Source organism: Hyperoodon ampullatus (genome assembly GCF_949752795.1).
Source record: "Hyperoodon ampullatus genome assembly, chromosome: 9".
Lineage (NCBI taxonomy): Eukaryota > Metazoa > Chordata > Mammalia > Artiodactyla > Ziphiidae > Hyperoodon > Hyperoodon ampullatus.
The window spans coordinates 11999513-12021296 of NC_136922.1; the positions used below are offsets into that span (position 1 = coordinate 11999513).

General features: G+C 38.2%; 1 protein-coding gene across 1 annotated transcript in view; it reads right to left on the reverse strand.

Annotated features, from left to right (window-relative positions):
• Positions 1–21784, reverse strand: part of RELN (reelin) — a gene marked incomplete at both ends in the record, with an annotated part of 529938 nt that overhangs the window by 445506 nt on the left and 62648 nt on the right. Inside the window, one exon of the mRNA XM_079711605.1 lies at positions 7090–7200. Coding sequence (XP_079567731.1) covers positions 7090–7200 — 111 coding nt within the window. The remainder of the gene's footprint in view (positions 1–7089; positions 7201–21784) is intronic.

Sequence of the window (21784 nt, forward strand, 5' to 3'; positions counted from 1 at the left end):
GTCATGCTTCCAATCCCTCAATGTGTTTAAAATTCCTCAAGTATGTTACAAAGCGGTTCTTTGTAAAGAGACAGACAAAATAAATTTAACAAGATCATCTGAGTAAGTAAACTTAATTGCAGCCAATAAATAAAGACCACTACTATACAGGATGTTATTTAATGAAGTTGCTAGTGGCTGCTCCTTCTTTACAGATATTATGGCCTAAATATGTGTATGTATTCATAACACGTGTATGTCTCAGCCACACAAACAGGATACCTAAGACTGAACTATAGTTAATGTCCAGGGATGCAGCAGTCCTGGTGATACTTAGTAAAGTTGTAAAAAGTTCTAGTTAGTTTTAATGTGAAGGATATCCAAAAATTAGCTTAAATAGACCCTATATTTTTATTCTTAGTGACAATAAAACAAAGTAGTAACAAAAACTTGCATTCTAGGGCTTCCCTGGTGGCGCAGTGGTTGAGAGTCCGCCTGCCGATGCAGGGGACACGGGTTCGTGCCCCGGTCCGGGAAGATCCCACGTGCCGCGGAGCGGCTGGGCCCGTGAGCCATGGCCGCTGAGCCTGCGCGTCCGGAGCCTGTGCTCCGCAACGGGAGAGGCCACAACAGTGAGAGGCCCGCGTACCACCAAAAACAAAAAACAAAAAAAAAACCTTGCATTCTGGAAATGAAAGATTAACATACAATCTAAATCTACTGGTAAAGTACACATGCTTATTAACTAGTGACCAATATAAGATTTACTAAAATTTGAAGTCTTAAAATATTTACTTTGCTTTGTAAATCTATCCCTATTCATCTAAAGTTAGAGTGTCATATCACACTGGAAAAAAATCAGATCATTAAGTTCAAAAGTTCTAATACTGTGCTTCAAAGATAATGCTGAAAATATTAAATTTTTATGGTAGTTGCTTAATCTACTAAAAACATGACAGGATTGACTGAATCCAAGAACATATCTTGGATCTGTTTACTACATTTTCTCCCCAAACTTAGATTTCATCAAGTCTTGCCATTTTAAGAGTTTTATAAATTAACAATTGACTCTCGAATGGCTAATTATTACAGAAAAAATAAATGAAACACATAGGCAATTATAAAGGTTTACGTGAAAAACTGCTAAAATGGCTGATGTATTAGCTGAGTAAAATTATCTAGGAATTGCAAAGCAATTTACGCAAGGTCTAACAAAAGTTTAATTTATTCATGGTCTAACAATTTGAAGTGTGGCAGCTACCCATCAGACGTGCAAACCTGATTCTCAGGTTTTAGAGAGCCAGAATACCAAAAACTGAGTAATATGCTTTTAGAGCCAGAATACTAAATATTGAGTAAAATGTATTTCAGTGTCTGGAAAAGGAACAATTTTGTATGAAAGGATATTCAAATAGCATTTCATTGAGCAACCACAATAAGCCTTGAAGATTTACATGACTGAGCTGGAATTCAGTGCCAAAGACAAGAGGGAAGCATTTTTTTCTCGGATACACAAAGAGATACCCATAATTAAACATCACACTTCCCTAGAGCAGCATGTTTTCTTATACTGACAAGCAAAATGAGGTATTTAAAATCATGCATTGCTGGCATACAGTCATCTTTTGCATAGCTATTGTCTTAATGTATTTCTGGCTATTAGGCATTTGTCTATTTTTGGTCAGTAAGGTATGATTTAAAGAATTCTGGTTTCGCATAAAAGGCTGTAGTTCTGTTAGTGGAATTACATTTATACCACAATATCTTAAGGATAATTATGGCCTTATTTTGGCTGGTCATACACACATTTTATATTCAAAAGAGAGTGGCTATAACTTTAGTGTAATCAGTACGATTAAACTTAACTATAAGCAGAAAAGACTTTCCGAAGTACCTTTTTAGACTCAACTATATGTTTTACTTCGCCTTATTTATCACAGCTAGTTAAACATATCACACACTAATTCCACAACATATTGGGAAAATGCCAAACAAGTCATGTTTACTTAACAGTCCATCAATTAAGTCAGAGCCTAATGATAGATTATGTATTCAATAATTCTTTTGTTCTAGATCAAAGAATGCCACACTACTTCAGCCTAATCCTACTATAACTACTAAACTATCAAAAAGCAGCAATTCTGTTACATTTTCTATGTCTTTTATAAGACTTTTCCTCTACTTTCTCACCTATACCCTACTCAAATTGAATTTTTTCTATTTTATTTAAATTATAAAGAATATATTAAACTTAAATACCCAAAAAATTAATGTGCTTTTGTTTCCAAAAATGACCATTTACCTACAAAGACATTTAATCTTCTGCTTTCTATTCTATTATTTATGAAGATTAACTGTTTAACAATATTCAGGTATATAATTTTATTTTATTTTTTAACATCTTTATTGGAGTATAATTGCTTTACAATGTTATGTTAGTTTCTGCTGTATAACAAAGTGAATCAGCTGTACATATACATACATCCCCATATCTCCTCCCTCTTGCGTCTCCCTCCCACCCTCCCTATCCCACCCCTCTAGATGGACACAAAGCACCGAGCTGATCTCCCTGTGCTATGTGGCTGCTTCCCACTTGCTATCTATTTTACATTTGGTAGTATATATAAGTCCATGCCACTCTCTCACTTCGTCCCAGCTTCCCCTTCCCCTTCCCCGTGTCCTCAAGTCCATTCTCTTCGTCTGCGTTTTTATTCCTGTCCTGCCCCTAGGTTCTTCAGGGGTTAATAAACTCAAAATGGATTAAAGACCTAAATGTAAGGCCAGACACTATCAAACTCTTAGAGAAAAACATAGACAGAATACTCTATGACATGCATCACAGCAAAATCCTTTCTGACCCACCTCCTAGAGAAATGGAAATAAAAACAAAAATAAACAAATGGGACCTAATGAAATTTAAAAGCTTTTGCACAGCAAAGGAAACCATAAACAAGACGAAAAGACAACCCTCAGAATGGGAGAAAATATTTGCAAATGAAGCAACTGACAAAAGATTAATCTCCAAAATATACAAGTAGCTCATGCAGCTCAATATCAAACAAACAAACAACCCAATCCAAAAATGGGCAGAAGACCTAAATAGACATTTCTCCAAAGAAGATATACAGATTGCCAACAAACACATACATGAAAGGGTGCTCAACATCACTAATCATTAGAGAAATACAAATCATAACTACAATGAGGTATCACCTCACACCAGTCAGAATGGCCATCATCAAAAAATCTACAAACAATAAATGCTGCAGAGGGTGTGGAGAAAAGGGAACCCTCTTGCACTGCTGGTGGGAATGTAAATTGATACAGCCACTATGGAGAACAGTATGGAGGTTCCTTAAAAAAATAAAAATAGAACTACCATACGACCCAGCAATCCCTCTACTGGGCATATACCCTGCGAAAACCATAATTCAAAAGAGTCATGTACCACAATGTTCACTGCAGCTCTATTTACAATAGCCAGGACAGGGAAGCAACCTAAGTGTCCATCGACAGATGAATGGATAAAGAAGATGTGGCACATATATACAATGGAATATTACTCAGCCATAAGAAGAAACAAAATTGAGTTATTTGCAGTGAGGTGGATGGACCTAGAGACTGTCATACAGAGTGAAGTAAGTCAGAAAGAGAAAAACAAATACCGTATGCTAACACATATATATGGAATCTAAAAAAAAAAATGGTTCTGAAGAAACTAGGGGCAGGACAGGAATAAAAACGCAGACGTAGAGAATGGACTTGAGAACACGGGGAGGGGGAATGGTAAGCTGGGACGAAGTGAGAGAGTAGCATTGACATATATACACTACCAAATGTAAAACAGATAGCTAGTGGGAAGCAGTTGCATTGTACAGGGAGATCAGCTCAGCTCGGTGCCTTGTGACCACCTAGAGGGGTGGGATAGGGAGGGAGATGCAAGAGGGAAGAGATATGGGAAGGAGATATGGGGATATATATATGTATACATATAGCTGATTCACTTTGTTATACAGGAGAAACTAACACAACATTGTAAAGCAATTATACTCCAATAAAGATGTTAAAAAAAAATGCCAAGTGACCAGTGGGAGACCTGAGAGTTTGATTATGGAGGTCATACTACCATCAATGAGCTTCAAGTTCAGAAGCCTCTTCAGACTCTGTATCCTAGGGCTGGTGGTCATGGGAAGACTACATGCAATTTAAGCTAATCAAAATACATTCTAATTCAAGTGAAACTGCCTTTTTACAGCTTTCAAAGTCACAACAGAAAATGTCTTAAAGCCTAAAAGCCTTAAAGAAAGTGTCTTTAAATCATTTCTAACCATTTTCAATTGTTAGTTTTTTGTTTGGTTACTAGCTAAAATCTGAGGCAATATGATACATGCCTTTTATATGTTCTTTCAAAACATGTTTATAATATACTACAAATGATATTTAATGATTTTTCTCATTTAAAGGCTCCAACTTGGTAAATGATGGTTACTTCATGCAGCCAAGTCCTCTCAAATCATCTGGGTCTAAAAACTTCAGAAAAATTCCACCTGAGACCTGTTTGTGTGTGTGTGCTTCCTCCTCACCCCCACCAAAGGAAGTATATGCAAGTCCTGGAATGAGACTTCAGGTCTCAGCTCAGACTTCAGCAGCAGCTGCTTCAGGTATCAAGATTTATAATTTTGGAACACCTAGTTTTACTGAGTATTTTGCCATTGTCATCAGCATTTCATAGATGAGGAACTTAAGCTTAGAGAATTTAAGCAACGTGGCTGAGGCCCATGACTAACAAAGGTCGGGGTATGGATCTGCAAGCAGGTGTGCCTGACTGCACGGCCCACACTCTTATCCCCCCCTAATATGTTCCTTCCGGTCCAGGCTTGGCCGATGCCAGCCTGCACCTGAACTCCTTCCATGCCTTGTCACATCAGACCTTTAACCACAGAACAGTCTTTCTGCATCCACTGCTGACCCGACAGTTTGTTCTCCACACTGACACCAGAGTGATCTCCTCAGCCCAAAACCCTCAATGGCACTCTCTGCTTAAGATCCTGAATGATCTGGCCCTGGTGTCCTATCCAGCCTTACCTCTTGCACTCTTGTTCCAGGTCAGCCACTCCAAGGTTTTCTTTCCATTCCTAGAACACAGCCAGCCTCTTCCCATCCTGAGGCCTTTGCATCTACTGTTCTCTCCTTCAGGTATGCTGTGTCCCACATTCCACAGACCTTTAGCGAACTAATTCCTCCTCATCCTTCACATCTCAGCTCAGTACCACTGCCCCAGGAAAGCCTTTCCAAACTACATGTCATTTTACTCCAGACTAGATCTCCTTTCTCTGTCACGCCCTTTCCCAGCACTCAGTACATTTCCTGCCTAGCCCCTAGCAAGATGTACTATTACATATTTACATGGTTATTTAAATAATGTCCCTCCCATTTAACTAATGTAGATGAGTGGTTCTTAAAATTTAGTGTGTATCAAAATCACCTGGAGTCCCTATAAAAAAGTGATCACTGCATCTCACCCCCCAGAGTATCTGATTCTCTGAGTCTGGAGTAAGGCCAAGAACTCTATATTTACAAGTTCCCAGGGATGCTGAAGATGCTGGACCCTGGACTGATCCAGTACAGTGGTTCTCAACTCTGGGTAAACATTAGAATCACCTGGGGAGCCAATGCCAAGCCGGGCTCCCAGAGGTTTTGATTTAATTGGGTTAAGGTAGAACCCAGGACATCTTATCCCAAATACTGCATACTTATCCTAAAAACATTTTTATCTAAAATTTAAATGTAACCAGTGTCTTGTACATTTTTATTTATTAAATCTGGTAACCCTACTTGGAAATCCTATTGTAACATAACACGTAGTATGTCATATATTTATGTACAAACATTATACATATGATTGTAAGCTGACCTTTCACTTCTACAGAGCACAGAAAGGGTGAGGCTAAAAGAGTGGAATTTTTAGACTTAAATTTTTTTTCTTAAGGATTAGACCTTACAAGTAGTTACCAACAGATTATAAAAGCTTATTTGGTATCTAAAATGGGGCAAATCCTCAATGTCCAATAATTTTAACAGGATTATTAAATGACTTCTAGGTTCCTTTAAGCCCTGAGGCTGTGAACCTCATCTTGGGCCAGCAGGGTAACAATGCAGCCTCAATATTATTGCTCTGACATCAAGCAGTGAGTCATCTGGGCAGAGCTCTGCTGGGACTCAACATAGAGGAGATGTTCCTTCACACATCAAAAGTAGGTAAAATTTATTTATTTAATAAGTATCCCAGAAAAAGTAAAACGTTGAACACGTGGCTGCTTTAGATAATGCAATTTTGTCTTTCTCACATCAATGGAGGAAGTCTTGTGCAGTTTTCTAATCTTAGAGTAGGATCGGCGATTTCATGTCTTATATAAATTGATAGGTTAAATTTGCATTTTTGATGCTGTAAAGGGTCTACTTAATTCCAGCTCGGCATGTTTATCGAATTATGGGTAAACTCTAGATTTCCAAATCGAGAATCCTCTGTGATCAGTGACCATCATGTAGCCTTCGGCCTCTCCACTTAAGTAACCTTCCAGGTCTCTGGTTTAAGGACAGAGCCTTCCATATAAGTATTTCAAGTGTTAAATCACATTATTTTATGAATACTCACAGAATGTAATCATTTCAACAATCATTGCTATCTTCCACTGTGTGCGATGCTTACTTGCCAAACAATGTGACACTTTTCATCTATTCAGGATTTTAAGAACTGTTTATAAAAACAGGTTACTGAATAAATGCATGGGCATCAGAATGAATTCCAATTCCAGCAACATAAATGACAGAACACAGGAATCTACTCAAACCCCACGGGACCAAGCGTAATAGCAGTAGTACACGGAGAGAGGGATAGAAAGACCCTAACACCAAGCTCATGGTTGGTTGCATATTTACGTGATCTATTTCAATTCACCTAACTTCAAGCAAACACACAAAAATCACTTCAGATTATTTTTTCTGAAATAATAAGTGTCAAATACTTTTAAAACAGATATTCCAAAAAATAAGACCTGTAACTGTATAAAATGTAGACAGTCATGGGTTTCTTATGTCAGGATAGCTTACCAAATCCAAAAGCACTGGACCCTCTGATGCTCTGTGAAGCCTGAACACTTGTAGATGTGTATAGTCCTGTCACCAGTAAGCCATCAAAGAAGGTGCTTGTTGAAATTGTCACTGAAATACAGGGGAAAAAAAGAAACCTTAATTAATACAGTCAGAATAATGAGATACATTTCTGAAGTGTCAGACATTGTCAAAACAATCTTTACTCATTATTAACAAATTATTTTTATACTATCCCTACTTAGTATTTTCTTTATATTAGAAATTACAGAGGAGGAAAAAGAAAAAAAACAAAAGCTCAGAACTCCAATGTCTGTAATTGCTGGTCCTAAATTTAGTACCACCTAAATCAGTCCCACCTTTCTGCATTCATTTACACTTTCCCTAGCTATGTGCAAAATCATCAGAAAATAATATAGTACTGAATAGTCAGTTTCCCCACCTCCATCACCACCCCTGAAGGCAGTCAAAGGCATTGCTGGAGTTTTGGCATTGTGATGAAACACTCTTATTTTTTTAAATATTCAATATTGTGGGAAACAATCTTACATCAGCTGAAAGCCGAATAGTAAGCTGCACTGCATTTCTTATTGTTACTCTATGTTTCATAGATGAGTCCCCTGGAGTCTTTCAACAAAAGCAGACTAATTTGCATGAAGACAGTCAGCCCTTCTCCCTTTGAGAACAGGAAAGGAGACCACTACATGCTTTAAGTTTTAGAACAAAGTCTACAAGAGGAGTCCAGATGGTTTTATAACCAGAAAATCAGGCTGTTCCTGGGGAAAAAAGGGTCAAATTAAGTGTATCTGTACACTACTCAGGTTTGGCTTATTAAAAAATTGTATCTTGCTCACCACCCTAAAAGTTGATCCTAATTTCCTCCTTGACATAATAATTTTTTTCTCCTGCATTGCCTTTATTACATCAGGATGAAGGCATTTGTAGGAAGCAGCCAGGAGAAGGTAATACTATTTTGGTAGTACACAGTGCAAGGCTGTCATAAATGCTTGCTGGCAATAAGGAGACTGACCAGAGTTACATTAACTGTGATGAGAATGTTTAAATTAAACTCCAGGAAATCCAGTGAGTAGAGTGGAATGGTTTTAAACATCCATATTATAAAACATAAATAAGACACATGTATCAACAGAACAGCCGGACATCATGCTACCCCCAAAATGGCATTGGATGTTGGAATAAATCATCTCTGTATCCTTTAATAAGATAATAGCTAGTATTTGGAGTGCTGGCATATAAACCACATGAAAACCATTCAGCAGGGCACTGAGATAAGTAGTCTACATGTAGTATCTCATTTCATTAACAAAACATCTCTATAAAGGGGGTACTGTTATCATTCTCAGGATACAAGTGAGGAATCTGTGACACAGAGCAATTAAGAACTTTGTCCAGGACCATGTGATAACATCTAAAAACTGTTTGATGCTGTTTACCCGGCTTATCTCCCATTTTCTCCCTGACCTACACCTACCAGCCCCCACCAAATCCCAAAGTGGCAAAGTGGCCGTGGCCAAATTTTTGTTTAATAACCTCTTTCCCACATTATTCACATGCATTAGGAGTATTTGAAAAGCAAAACGAAAGCTACAGGAGTCACTATCACTGTTACTAGCAAGGAAGAGGGCCCAAGGCAGCCAGGAGGTGTCACCTACGGCACGGTGGGTGAAGCCCTCGGCCAGATAAGGGATGAGATCTGGTACTGGGCCCTCATCTGCTGCTCCCGGTTCTCCAGCAAAACCACGTCACCTCTCAGAGTCTAAAGTTCCTCGTCTGTAGAATAACACCCTAGTCGTCGGCCCCCCGTTCTGCTCACCCCAGATTCCCACAGTTGGTTGTATTGCTGCCTTCACCCTTTGGTTCAGTGAGGTAAAAAGTGCTTAAACTGCTTCTGTGCCCAATCCAGGAGGTTTAGAATTAGGTTACTTCCTGTTAAGTTGCCTGTACTAACCACTGAACTCAAGGGCTGTGTCTCAGATTGTCCTTCACAGCAAATCAGACCCAACCTGCAGAGTCTTACTGTGGACCCACGGGACCTTGCTTTTACCTACTTCCTCTCAATCCACTCCACTCCACTCCAGCAAGATCGCACCAATCCCACGTCCATGCACAAATGCAGCCCCTGGGGACTCCTCTGCACTCCTTCATGCTTCTACTCTGGTTCCTATTTCCAAGATTCCGAAAAATGTAAGGGTTTATGTGTTTGGGATTGAGGCAAAACTGAATCTGAGTCTCACCTCTTTCTACTTTTGTCCAGGGTGTGACCTTAGCGTGAGTCATAGACTCCCCATATACAAAAGGGAATCATAATACTATCAGGTCTACTGTACGAAATAAAGACAAATACATATTATCTATCAATGTATCTAGATCCTTAACACACTATCATGCACATAGTAATGAATCAATAAAAGTCAGTTACCTTTCCCTGCCCTTTTTCAGACCTGGAAGCCCTGCTTTGCTCCTCCCTTCCTGAGAACTGGGGTCCTGTACAGACCTCCTGGCATCTCCCTCGCCAGATGCCTGGGTATGTCCAATCATTGGACTACCCACATCTGAGTCCTACTGCTTGCCAGGATTCTCCATGTACCCTTCCCACCCACTACTTCATTTCCGACCACAGTCCACTCAAGTCTGAGCTGTGATCTCAAATGGGCCCAAGATAAATGAGCATCCCCAGCTTGTTATTAGTTTAACTGTCTTTCCAAAAGATACTCTTCAAGCATCTGCTCAATGTTAATTTAAAACAGACGCTAAACACTCTGGGAGAAGTGGCTGAGAAAGAAAAGAACCATGCATGGCAGCTCTCAATCTTTCTTCTACTCAGCTATTCAGCTCTGGCCTCAAACAGCTATGTCCCTCCCAGCAAAACATAAGCCCTGCCATGTCTACCGTGACAATTGATAAATTCAATTTATTGGTGGCTTGTACATATCTAGGGAAGTTTCAATAGCTTAGAGATGTACATCTAGTAAGCTATCTGGGTGGCCTGTGACTCATTTGGAAACTGAGCATGGCCAAGGTCTACTGTGCCCCTTAGATATCCAACCAGACTGTTAATCCTTTCCAGACCTCCCCTCTCACCTACCACCCAGTGCCTCTCCAGACCCAGAGGATGAAGCAAATTCTATCTTAATTCTTCCACACACCGTAAGAGGAGCCTGCTTCAGATCAGTTCTCTTCTTTACTTAGATTCTTGGGCGCTGAAGCAGCAAGGTCTAGTGAAAACAGCCCATGAATAAGAGAACTGGACTTCATTCCCAATATGATTAATTTGCTATGTCAGACTGAGCAAGGTTTTCTCTCTGCTTGGTTCTATTCCTAGTAGTGATGTGAGTACCTATTATTTGGTAACCTCAAGGGTAGGTGGGCTTACATATGCGAGAAATCGTTTCTAAACATTAAATGACTTGAAAAAAAAAAAAGAAATTCGTAAGAAAAACACTTACTACTCTTAGAGACTCTTGGCTTTAAATACCATCCATAAGCTAACTACTCTCAAATTTCTATCTCCAGTCCAGACCTCTTTATAAATACACTCCAGATATATATGAAGCTTCTGCTCAACACCCCCGTTTAGATGTCCACGAGACGTCTCAACTTCAACACGACCAAAACTGAACACCCACCCCACCCTGCAAACCTGCGTCTCCTGCAGCCTTCCCCAACTCTGCTGATGGCAGCACCGTTGTTCCTGCTGCTCAGGCCGAAAACCTCTAAGTCAATTTTGGAATCACCTTCTCCCATACCCTGAATGCAGTCCATCAGTAAATCCTGCCGGCTCTACCTTCAGATCATATCCAGAATCTGACCACTTACCACACTGTTCTGAGCTACCATCATCTCTCCTGTTGTTGCATTAGACATCAATCTGGTCTTCCTGGTTCTATCCTCTCTCTGCAGCCTAATCTCAGTGTAAGAGTCAGAGGAATTCTTTTTAGACATCCAATCATGTCACTCCCCTGCTTACAACTCTCCGATGCTCTCAAAGTCTTTACAGTGGCCAACAAGGTCCTATGTGATCTGCCTCCATGCCATCTCTGTTCCCATGACCTTCTGCTTTCCCCCTGACTCACCCCACTCCAGGCACACAGGCCTCCTTGCTGTTATTCAGATATGCCAAGCCTTTGCACTAGCTCTTTCCTCTCTGCCTGGGACTCTCTTTCTGCAGATATGTGAAGGGTCAATTCCCTCACCTCTTTCAAGTCAACTCAGATGTCACCCTCTCAATGAGGCCTGCCTTAACCACAGTATTTAAAATCACAAACAGCCCCCAGCCCCCGGTCTCTGCAATATCCACATTTCCAATGCCCCATACTTTGTTCTAACTTCCCCATCCCCACTTTTTTTCTATAATTATCACCTTCTAATACTGATATATTATACTGATATATTTACTTAAAGTATTTTTTGTTGATTATGTTTATTGTCATTCTCATTCTGTAGAATGTAAACTCCATCAAAGCAGGCATCTTGAGTGTTTCTTTCAGTAACGTATCTCAAGTACCTGAAACAATTCCTGACACTTTTGGATGTTCAATAAATATGCATGGAAATATCTATTCATGAATAGCTCATTCATAGAAAAGTAAAGCCAGGTTGTCTTATCTTCAACTTGTTTCTAGAGGAAAAGTAGATTATGAATCCCAGACTTTGTCAGTCAGATGAATCCCACTTGGAGAAGCCACATGGGGAAAAAAAAGAAAACAGAGAAAAGTTGGCTATTTCTATATTTAAAACATTTTCCAGAGTGCAAGACAGATCAATGCAGACAGAAACTGAATCAGAGACCAGCCAAAGACATTTGTTAAAATGGCAAACGAACTTCAGTATACATACGTTCTCAGATACTGTATGTTTATAGATATCATCTAAAGAAAGAGTTCCCTGTTAAAAATGAATTGATTATCATCTATTTTTCTGCCTGCTGTAGTTGGGAATTTACTTTTTAGGAAAAAAATGAGATTTGCCTTTGGAAAAATGCTCCACTGTTGACACTGTGGAACAAGCATTCCCTTTCCTCCTCTAAACAGATGTAATGCATAATCCATACGTGAACTGGTTGGTAACTGGTCTCTGTTTTCACGAAAGAGGAAATGTTGCTCAGACTCTTACAAAATTAAAGCGATATCTTCTGGGCACCAGGTCCCTTTTACTCAAGAAGATAATCGGTCTAATTTCTGTATTTAAGAAACACCTGACACAGTTTTGATTCCCTGCTCTTTTGTAGGAAACGTCAGAATGTCTGCAGCCCACATGTTTATGTCGACGAGAGCACTGGAGCAAATCCACGAGCAATCTGAGCAAGACAACAAAAACTTTACACCAAGGCACTTTGACTTTGAAACAATGTGAGGGACATCCTTCTCTCTGCCCTATTCTTTCCCTTTCCTCAAATGTTTCCTCTTATCTCTACCTGTAGCCCCTGGTTAGTCTGTCAGGGTTGTTAAATTCAACCATACAATATCCAAAAGAAACAAAAATACTTATTTGAAAAGATACATGCACCCTAGTGTTCCTAGCAGCATTATTTACAATTGCCAACACATGGAGACAACCTAAGTGACCACTGACAGATGAATGGATAAAGAAGCTGTGGTATATATATACAATGGAATACTACTCATCCATAAAAAAGAATGAAATTTTGCCATTTGCAGCAACATAGACGGACTTAGAGGGCATTATGCTAAGTGAAATAAGTCAGACAGAGAAAGATAAATACTGTATGATATCGCTTATATGTGGAATCTAAAAAAATACAACAAGCTAGTAAATATAACATAAAAGAAGCAGACTCGCAGATATAGAGAACAAACTGGTGGTTACCAGCAGGGGGAGGGGGAGGGGCAATATAGGGATGGGGGGTGGAAGGTACAAACTGCTGGGTGTAAGTTAGGCTCAAGGATGTATTATACAACAGGAAAATATAGCCGATATTTTGTAATGACTGTAAATGGAAAGTAACCTTTAAAATTGTATAAAAATTTAAAAATTAAATAAATAATTTTTAGAAATTCAACCATACAGAAATGTTTGTTACAACATAAAATAACATAAAAATAAAATATCACTGAGAATGTAGTATAGCCCATGTAACTAAAAGTGTAAAATCTCTATCTCTTCTACTGAAAAAAGGGACCACTGTTATTCATTGAGGAAAGTGAAAATAGAGGTTTCTCCTGAATGGAAGCAAAAATAAAAATGAATGCAGTATTTTTATCGTAGTGCTCAAAAATCAGAAATACCTAAGAAAATTTTTGTTGAATTTTACATTTAACCATAAGAGTGATTCTTTTGCATATATGTACTTTGTGTGTGAATATATATATATATATACATATTTTATGTACATACCAAATTAATTTGATAATTTTGTCACTAAGACACCCTTATCCTCACTCTGAAGCTACTCTGCTATTTCCTCAAATAAAAAATAAGAAGGGATCAAAAGGCTGAGGAGGTTGTACATATCTCTCCCACATCTGTGTTAAACTGGCAATGAGCTTAGCACTGGGAGTCTATGAATATGGATTGCTGGGTTGTGACAGCTCAATGAAAACATGATGTAGCCTTACAATTCAATTCTTATCAGTGGCTCAAAGAGTACCTCTGTCTTGAAATGACTAATTACAGAGTCAGTTATTATCTATTACAGCTTCTATTAACTGTTCCCAACAAGACCCTAATACCATTCTTCCAGAAAATCACTGTAAGATGAAAGTCTGGAAGAAGATAAATTTAGACATTTAATGCTGTTTGCATTTCATCCTAAAGCTTCTGGCTTACAACTACTCTATGGGCAATTAAATTTTGATCACTTCAAGCATACTCCACTACTACTTTATATAAAAGACCTTTAATATGCGCAGAAAAGAAACATATTTTATAATAATTGAAATATTTCCATCTTTTTCAAGATGACAAACATCAGAGGACAGCAAATTGCAAAAATGTTGAAATTAAGTATTAGTGATGATGCACCTATTGCAAAGAGTTTCCATTTCTTATTTTTATATATTTTGAAAATGAAAAGCACCAGAACTAATACTGTCAATATTAAAAAAAAATGTTGCCGCATTTTGCCTTATGAACAGAAACTCATTTGTGTTTGAATACAGAACAGATTAAAGAGCCTGAGGAACAAACATAGTACTCTGAAAATGAAATCAACTGAGTTTATTTGCCACAAAATTTCATCAACAAGGTGTGTTCAACTACTGACTCTTCCTTAGTTAAAGTGCCACTAGCCCTGGTACCAAATAGAGACCATCTAAAAATACATTATAATTTACATTCAAAATCTCTATAAGAACACAATCCTCGAACTACTTCTCATTACATATATTAATTCCATTATGACACGGTTTTATGTGGTTTTCAAATATTAAGCCAGCCATTTCAATAACATCCCCAAACCAACAATAGCTGAGAAAAAAAATCCCAGTAAATATGTCAAAGAAATGACTGGAGGTCAGGATTCACTGAGGGAGTGCATGAATAAGTAGCAGTGAACTAAACACACAGATCTTAAATAATGAGACCACAAACAAATAGACTCCAGTTAGCCCTTTGTGAAGGGTAGAGAGAGATCACCCATGCCTTACCTATGTGCTCTAACAGCTACTCAAAAAAGGCATGATGAGGAAGGATATGGCTGCCCACCTAGTGTCAGTCTCTAGAGAAGCACTGCTAAATGAACCTCACTCACCCTTTCCTGCTTCCCTAAGTCTCTACTAGATGGCTGACCTAGAGCATCTCTAAGAGCATTTTACCCTCAGATTTAAGTCACCTCCATCCTCTTCCTCCTCCTCCTCCTCATCATCGTCATCCTCATCATCACAGCTACACAATATTTGAGCACTATATGCCAGGTACTGTTGTAAGTCTTATAAGAATTAACTTATTTGATCATTTCAATATCCCTAAGAAATAATTACTATTAATATACCCTTTTACCCATGAGAAAGCTTAAACAAAGTGGGGGTGGGTTAAGAACCGCACCTTACGTGGCATGTAAAAGGTGGCTCTAAGAAATGGAAGCCATGCTCCTTTTATCCTGGACACACTGCATTCAACTCCTGGAAGATCTGACACAGTGGCAGGGGCTTGACCTTCTCTTGGAAGGCACTGCTACGGTGGTACTCCCAAGCCCCAGGTGCATGGGTGTAGTCTCCTGGGAGTATGCCCAGCAGGCTGATCTATGGAATGCATTTAACCTGACATCTGCTGTACCAATCATCACAGCCCTTTTCAAAAAATTATTATTATTACTCCTTTTTTTCATTTTATATGGCTTTGGACTGTTCCTTGGGGGACAAAGGAGGCAGAAAGAATGGCCTCCCCAGAGGACTAAATAAATGCAGGGTGATGGAGGACTAAGCTAAAGATCACAGTAAAAAGGTCAAAGAGCCCTGGATCAGCCCACCTCTGAAAACAGGGGGAGCACGCCCTGGCAAATGCCCTCCCACCTTTGTCTCCATCTGAAAGGAGAGGAAAAAGTGAGTATGATCTGGGAATTGTGACAGGTGCAGGGAACCCATCATATGAAAAATTTAATGATGTACTAAAACATTTTCGAGGGTCTGTAAGAATGCTCTTTGCTAGCTGGAAGAGGGATCCAGCATCTCTGTGGAAGACTATTATGATATATATTACAGATTCAGAGATCCAGCTGAACCACATGTAGTCTCTAAGTCTTATCTTCCGGCACCACCAGTAATAAAAGGAGAGCCACTGAGGTTTTTCCCTCTTCTAAATTCTTCCTAGGAGATAATACGGATGTAGTCAAATGTGTTTGTGAATTTATTATTTTAAAATTAAGCCCTTTGGAAGTAAGTTTAAATGACAGCATTTGGTGAATGTAAATCTTTTGTTTCTCCATCCCTCCACATTGCCTTTCTCTCTCCTTTATGCCCCAGGGCTGTCTGTCTCTCTCTTCGTCTGTCTCTCCCTGTCTCTGTCTCTCTGTCTCTTCTCTCTCTCTCTCCCCCCCCCACCCCTCCCCCCACACACACACACTGAGCATTTCCGAAAACACTAACAATCGGGGTAGAATCTTACATATCTTATTTAGGTGAAAACCCTTCCCGAGACTTGGAGACCTAGGTCAGAATAAACACCTGAGATGAGGTCCTGAACAGTATTTTTGAAATCTCCTTAAAACTCTTCAATCTATGCTAAACACAAATTCTTAATTAGTGATCTTGAATATAAAGAAGAAAAATATAATTTTACATTGATTTACCCTACTTTTAGTCCCAATTGAAGTTAAAGCAGTAATGATTTCTTTTTGTCATCCATTTTTGCCTTTCATAATGTAATTCTGAAGTTTTAAAAATTTCTACAAATAATGATAAAATTCTTTAGTTTCTAGAACCAAAAATACTTATTTTTTTCTTTATAACTAGCACTTTATTATTATAATTTAGAGAGCTGTTGCCAAGAATGACTGGTATTTGTGATTTATCTTTGCCCTTATTTTTCATGTATTACTTTTATATGAGGCTGGATGATACTTATACATGAAAATTTCATATTGTTGGCCCTGCACTCGATAAATTATTAAAGTGATGTGAATAGGAACGTGGTGTTCAGATTTTCAGCAATTTTTATCCTTTTGTTCTTTCTTTTTTAAAAGAAAGACTACCTTGTCTATAACTCACCGTAACTTTTTAAAATTTAAGCAAAGATTAACCTTAAAAGAAAGCACTTTGGGGGACTTATTATCCCCAACCTTCTCAAAGAAGTTCTTAGAAATTTTTTCTTTGACATATGGATGTTAATTAGTTTTTCCAGGCTAGAAAAAATAAGCCTAGTAATTCTACTAAGCACATATACAGGTAAATATGTTACAATAAAATGCACAGATGCTTAGGGAATAAACACATGTGTATTTTTTTTCCCAATATAATCAGGTGTTTAAAGCCTTTACACAATTAAAAAGCCCTGTAGTTACTTTGTTTTTATTACTCTATCTTAGATTTTTTTTCTTTTTATCATGAAGTGCTCCCCAATTCCTCCAAACTGTGGTTTTGATTGAGCGTAACTAAAGAAAATTTGAACTCATGTAACAAATTACAGAGTGACTCCTATTAGTGCCCCCAAGGTGTCCAAAACATAAATATATATTTTTATTTGCAACTCAACATATTGATAATATATTACAAATTTTCAACATGGTACTCATGTGTAATGTATCTTTATATGTTATGTGACAGAGATGTATCATACACCTCTTATGCTTGTAAACTGACAAAATCAACATTAATAACCAATAATTAATAGAACTCCTAATAGGCATAGTTAAACTAAATGTAGCTGTAAAATTACTGCATATTTTTAAACGGCATTTCCATAGTACTCTCGTTTGGCACTTCTGTATGTTCATTTCAATTCACTTAGCTAATTACAAGCAACTGTGCTAACATCAAAGCATCCATTTAAATACATGCTGAGTTTATTACACATACGACACACATATGGAAAAAATAAACTCTAAAACTCTACAATTAACTTAGGACAAATAGAAAACTCTCATTTATAGTCAGACCTTGTGTGTGTGTGTGTGTGTGTGTGTGTGCGCGTGTGTGTGTCTGGCCCAACTCATTCATTCATTAAACAAATATTTATAAAGTGCTACTACTTGATATAATATGAACCATCTGTATGTTTTTAAAACATTTGAATAACTGTTCTTGTCCGTTTGCAGAATAATCTTTATTCCATATTTCAAAATCCAAATCATAAAATCCAAAACTGTTAGCATTGAAATTCACAAAATAATGTTAGGTAAATGATGTGAAAGAGAAATGTTCATGTACAGGCACAGCTAGTTGCTCTTCTAATAAGCTACAACTAAATGCTTTTCTAAGAATTTTAGATAAGAATAATAACTAAGTAAGAAAATAACTTAAATGGCATTTACATTGATAGATGGTATCTGATAGTTCTTTGATAAATTATAAAAGGAATAAATGCATAACTAATTTATATAACATCAAATTGTAATTACATATAATATTTCTCTTATGTGTAAAATGGAAAATGTCACACTTTATATTTTACAACATGGCATTTAGTATTGTGAGTCTTAAAATCCTTCTTAAAATAATAAAATCTCTTGTACTTTAGCATAAATTTGCATTTTCAATACAACCATAAGACAGTTTTTCCAAAGATGAAGATAAAGAAAAACTCCAAGTGTGAATAATTATTAAGAAACGTCTTAAGGCTTAGGAATACAGGAAAAAGTTAAGTGATTAGTTATGTAAAATTGTTTAAATGACAGGAGTCTGCAAAGGACTAAATGTGTTTTGCACCTGTGGTATTCCTTATTTTCTGATATAGGATTTCTAAGAAAATCTTAATCTAGCCTTAGCGCATACTTGTTTTTGATCTGTTGGGGTGTTTTTCTTGAGAAAATTGATCTAAATTCTTAAGTTAAAGACTTGCCATAAAAAACTAGAGTTGGATGAAAGACAAGCTTGCATATAGATACATTTTTATAAACTTGTACATCTTGTTGGCAAGTATTTGTATACAGAAAGGCTTATCTAAGATAGAATTCCAAACAGAATTTAAAATATCAGTTACAATATCTATTCAACACGGATGGACCCATATTCTACAAGTGCTAACTAATAAAATTACTACTTTTTAGTCAAATAATTGAGCATTTGGTAGAGCCATGAGCCAAACTAAATTCTCCCAAAGATTATTTTACTTTATTAACTAAAACTTTCAATCACCTGAGAAGCTTGCTAAAATTCAGATTCCTAGGTCTCCTTCCTTCCCCCACTTGACTCCCCCAGGGATTCTGATTCTGTAGGATTGATATAAAGCCCAGGAATTAGCATGTTTAACAAGTATTCAGCTCGGGTAAATTCTGTGTAGGTGGTCCTAAAATAGATCAATTACAGTGATATGAAAAGTTCCAGATTAGAATAGAATCTCCAGTGAAGGCTATCCACAGGACTAAAAATTATAAGTGAATTGAATTGAAACTACATTAAGAATTCCACTACACTAAAAAGTTACTTTGCCTTTTATTATACTGCAGTTTTCTCCTAGTGCAAATGATGTTTAACAAAATGAGGATATAATGGAACACCTGTTCTTAGATCTCATGGGTACCAGTGACTTCTCTCTCACTGATAAGGATAGAAACAAATCCAGAATTAGGATTAGCAGCCAAGGCAGTAGATTAGTGATGAGGACTAAAGAGCAATGTCAGAGCCTGTGGCCACATATGTGGTAAATGGAGACCCCGCTGTATGTCCTGACTGAATTAGTAATAAAGAAGAGAAGCTAACTATTTCCTGAATTTGGCAGGTATACCTTTAGAGAACATTTATTTACCCAATGTTACATAGGTTAAGAATTCAATACCAACAAAAATCAGGGGGGAGAAGGTAGGGAAGGTTAAGTAAGTGTATCTTGTTGTAGGAAACCCTTTCTGGGTACTATGGTGCACCCTCTCTTTTCTGATTGCTAGTAGGTCATTAGAATTTCTAGAATTTACTAATGGAGTAACATGAGGTTAAAGGTCTATGGTTGCTGGAATCCTTACCATCAGAAGTAGTCACAGTACTTCTGTTATCCATGAGACAGAGAAGTAGTGGCTCAGGAACCACATGTGTACGTTTTTCGGTACCACAGCTGGAGAACTGAGCCCATGTCCAGTGTTAGGTGATCTCACTGCCTCTTTATCTACCTTGAGCTTCAACTCTTCTCTAAAGGTATGTGGGTTCTACATTTTTCATTTGGAATAAACTTCTTGGTGGAAAAGGTGAAAACATAATTTGGATAGCTACACTTTCCCACCATTTTCCAACATCATACAGTTGATTCTTGTAATTTATGTTCTAGAAAGACACCACAAACACTGAATTAGCAAATACTGAGCCACTGCTCCCAGGGGACAGACAGAGTTAGGTTTCTTTGAGCCTCAGGTCACAACATTTTCATCAACTCATAATTACATAACCTTGCTTTATGTATGCTTCTGTTTAAAGACCGCCTTATTTAATAGGTATTATTGATTCATTAACATTTAACTTGGGGCCAACACACTAGGACTCATACCTGAGTGAAACTTACCTAACACATATTTTCCCTACATCACAACTTCCAGCACTTTGGTACTACCACTTGGGAACCGTTTTAAACAGCAAAATTGCCAAGAAAAAGCACAAAAATGCAAAAGATGGCACTAAATAGACTGTAAAAAGGACACTCGTTTACCGTATGAGGGCTGAAACAAGATGACAGAGCATTCAACCTCAGCTGGGAAAATGCAAGCCTGGCAGCTCTGAGAATGTCTGCAAATGACTGCAAAAGTGCTCCAAGCATGGAATTGGGGGATTACAAATAAATTTCGGCAACTAGGTAAAGTTGCAAATATGGAACCTGCAAAAAATAAATACTGACTATATCATCTGCCCCAAGCCAAGGGCCATCCCACTGCTTATTCCTGCCATACAAAGTACCACAGACTGGGCAGGTTAAACAACAGACATGCATTTCCTCACAGTTCTGGAACCTGGAAGTCCAAGATCAAGATGTCAGCAGGTTTTGTCTCTTCTGGTCCCTCTCCTTGGCTTGCAGATGGCCACCTTCTCACTGTGTTCTCCTTTGCACACATACGTCTGTGTCCAAACTTCCTCTTCTGATAATGACATCAGTCATATCGGAGTAGGTCCCACACAGAAGACCTCATTTTAAGTTAAGAACCTTTTTAAAGACCTTTCTCCAAATACAGTCTCATTCTGAGGCGCTGGGAATTAGGACTTCAACATATTAATTTGGAGGGGGACACTATTCAGCCCATAATACCATCAACGCCTCTCTAACACACATCACTTTTCTCCAAGCTTCAGTTCACTGCAGCCTTGGACTTCCCAAAAGCATTCTTCAGGGTATGCGTCCTTGTGTGTATCTCTCTTTTGACTTTTTTCAATGCTTTTTGAAATCTGAGCTGATCAGGCTGTCTCCCTTTTATTCCTCATTATAACAAGTTATAATTTATCATCAGAATTGACAGTTTAGAGACCCCTGTCCCTCTTGGGTCTTATAAAATTCCCTTTTGGAGTCTGTGCCCAAGGGATCAGACTCCTTAAACAGTTTCTCTGCATCCTGAACACTTATTATATTAGGAGGTATACCAAGAATTCACCAGAATTCCATCCAGGCAACCACAACCTGCCTATAAACTGCATCTCCAGGCTTTCCTACAACTCCAGGCTCCTGGATACCTCTGTATTTTCAAGAATGTGAACACAAGGATTGTTTTCCCAGTTTCAGGCCTTTGTTCTCACCATTCTCTTCACCCACAACTCCTTTCCTATCCACCTCTCCCTGATGAAATGCCTCCAGTTCCTCAAGGCCTCATCTAAATATCCCTGCTTCAGGATGCTCCTACGATTCTGATCACCAATTCCAATGTGTGTGGGGATTTTCTCAGGCCACCAAGCAATTCTCCAACACCACACCAACTGGGTGCCCTACAATTCAACTCAATTCTGACCTGTATGCCCAAAGACAGCATCAGATTCCACAGGTTAAGGGCTCAGTCCCACAAGACTGCCTCCCACTTCGGATGCCAATCACGGGTCCAGGCTGTCACCTGTGCTTCTGACCAAAGCACATATCCAGGCATTATACATCCAAGGTCCCC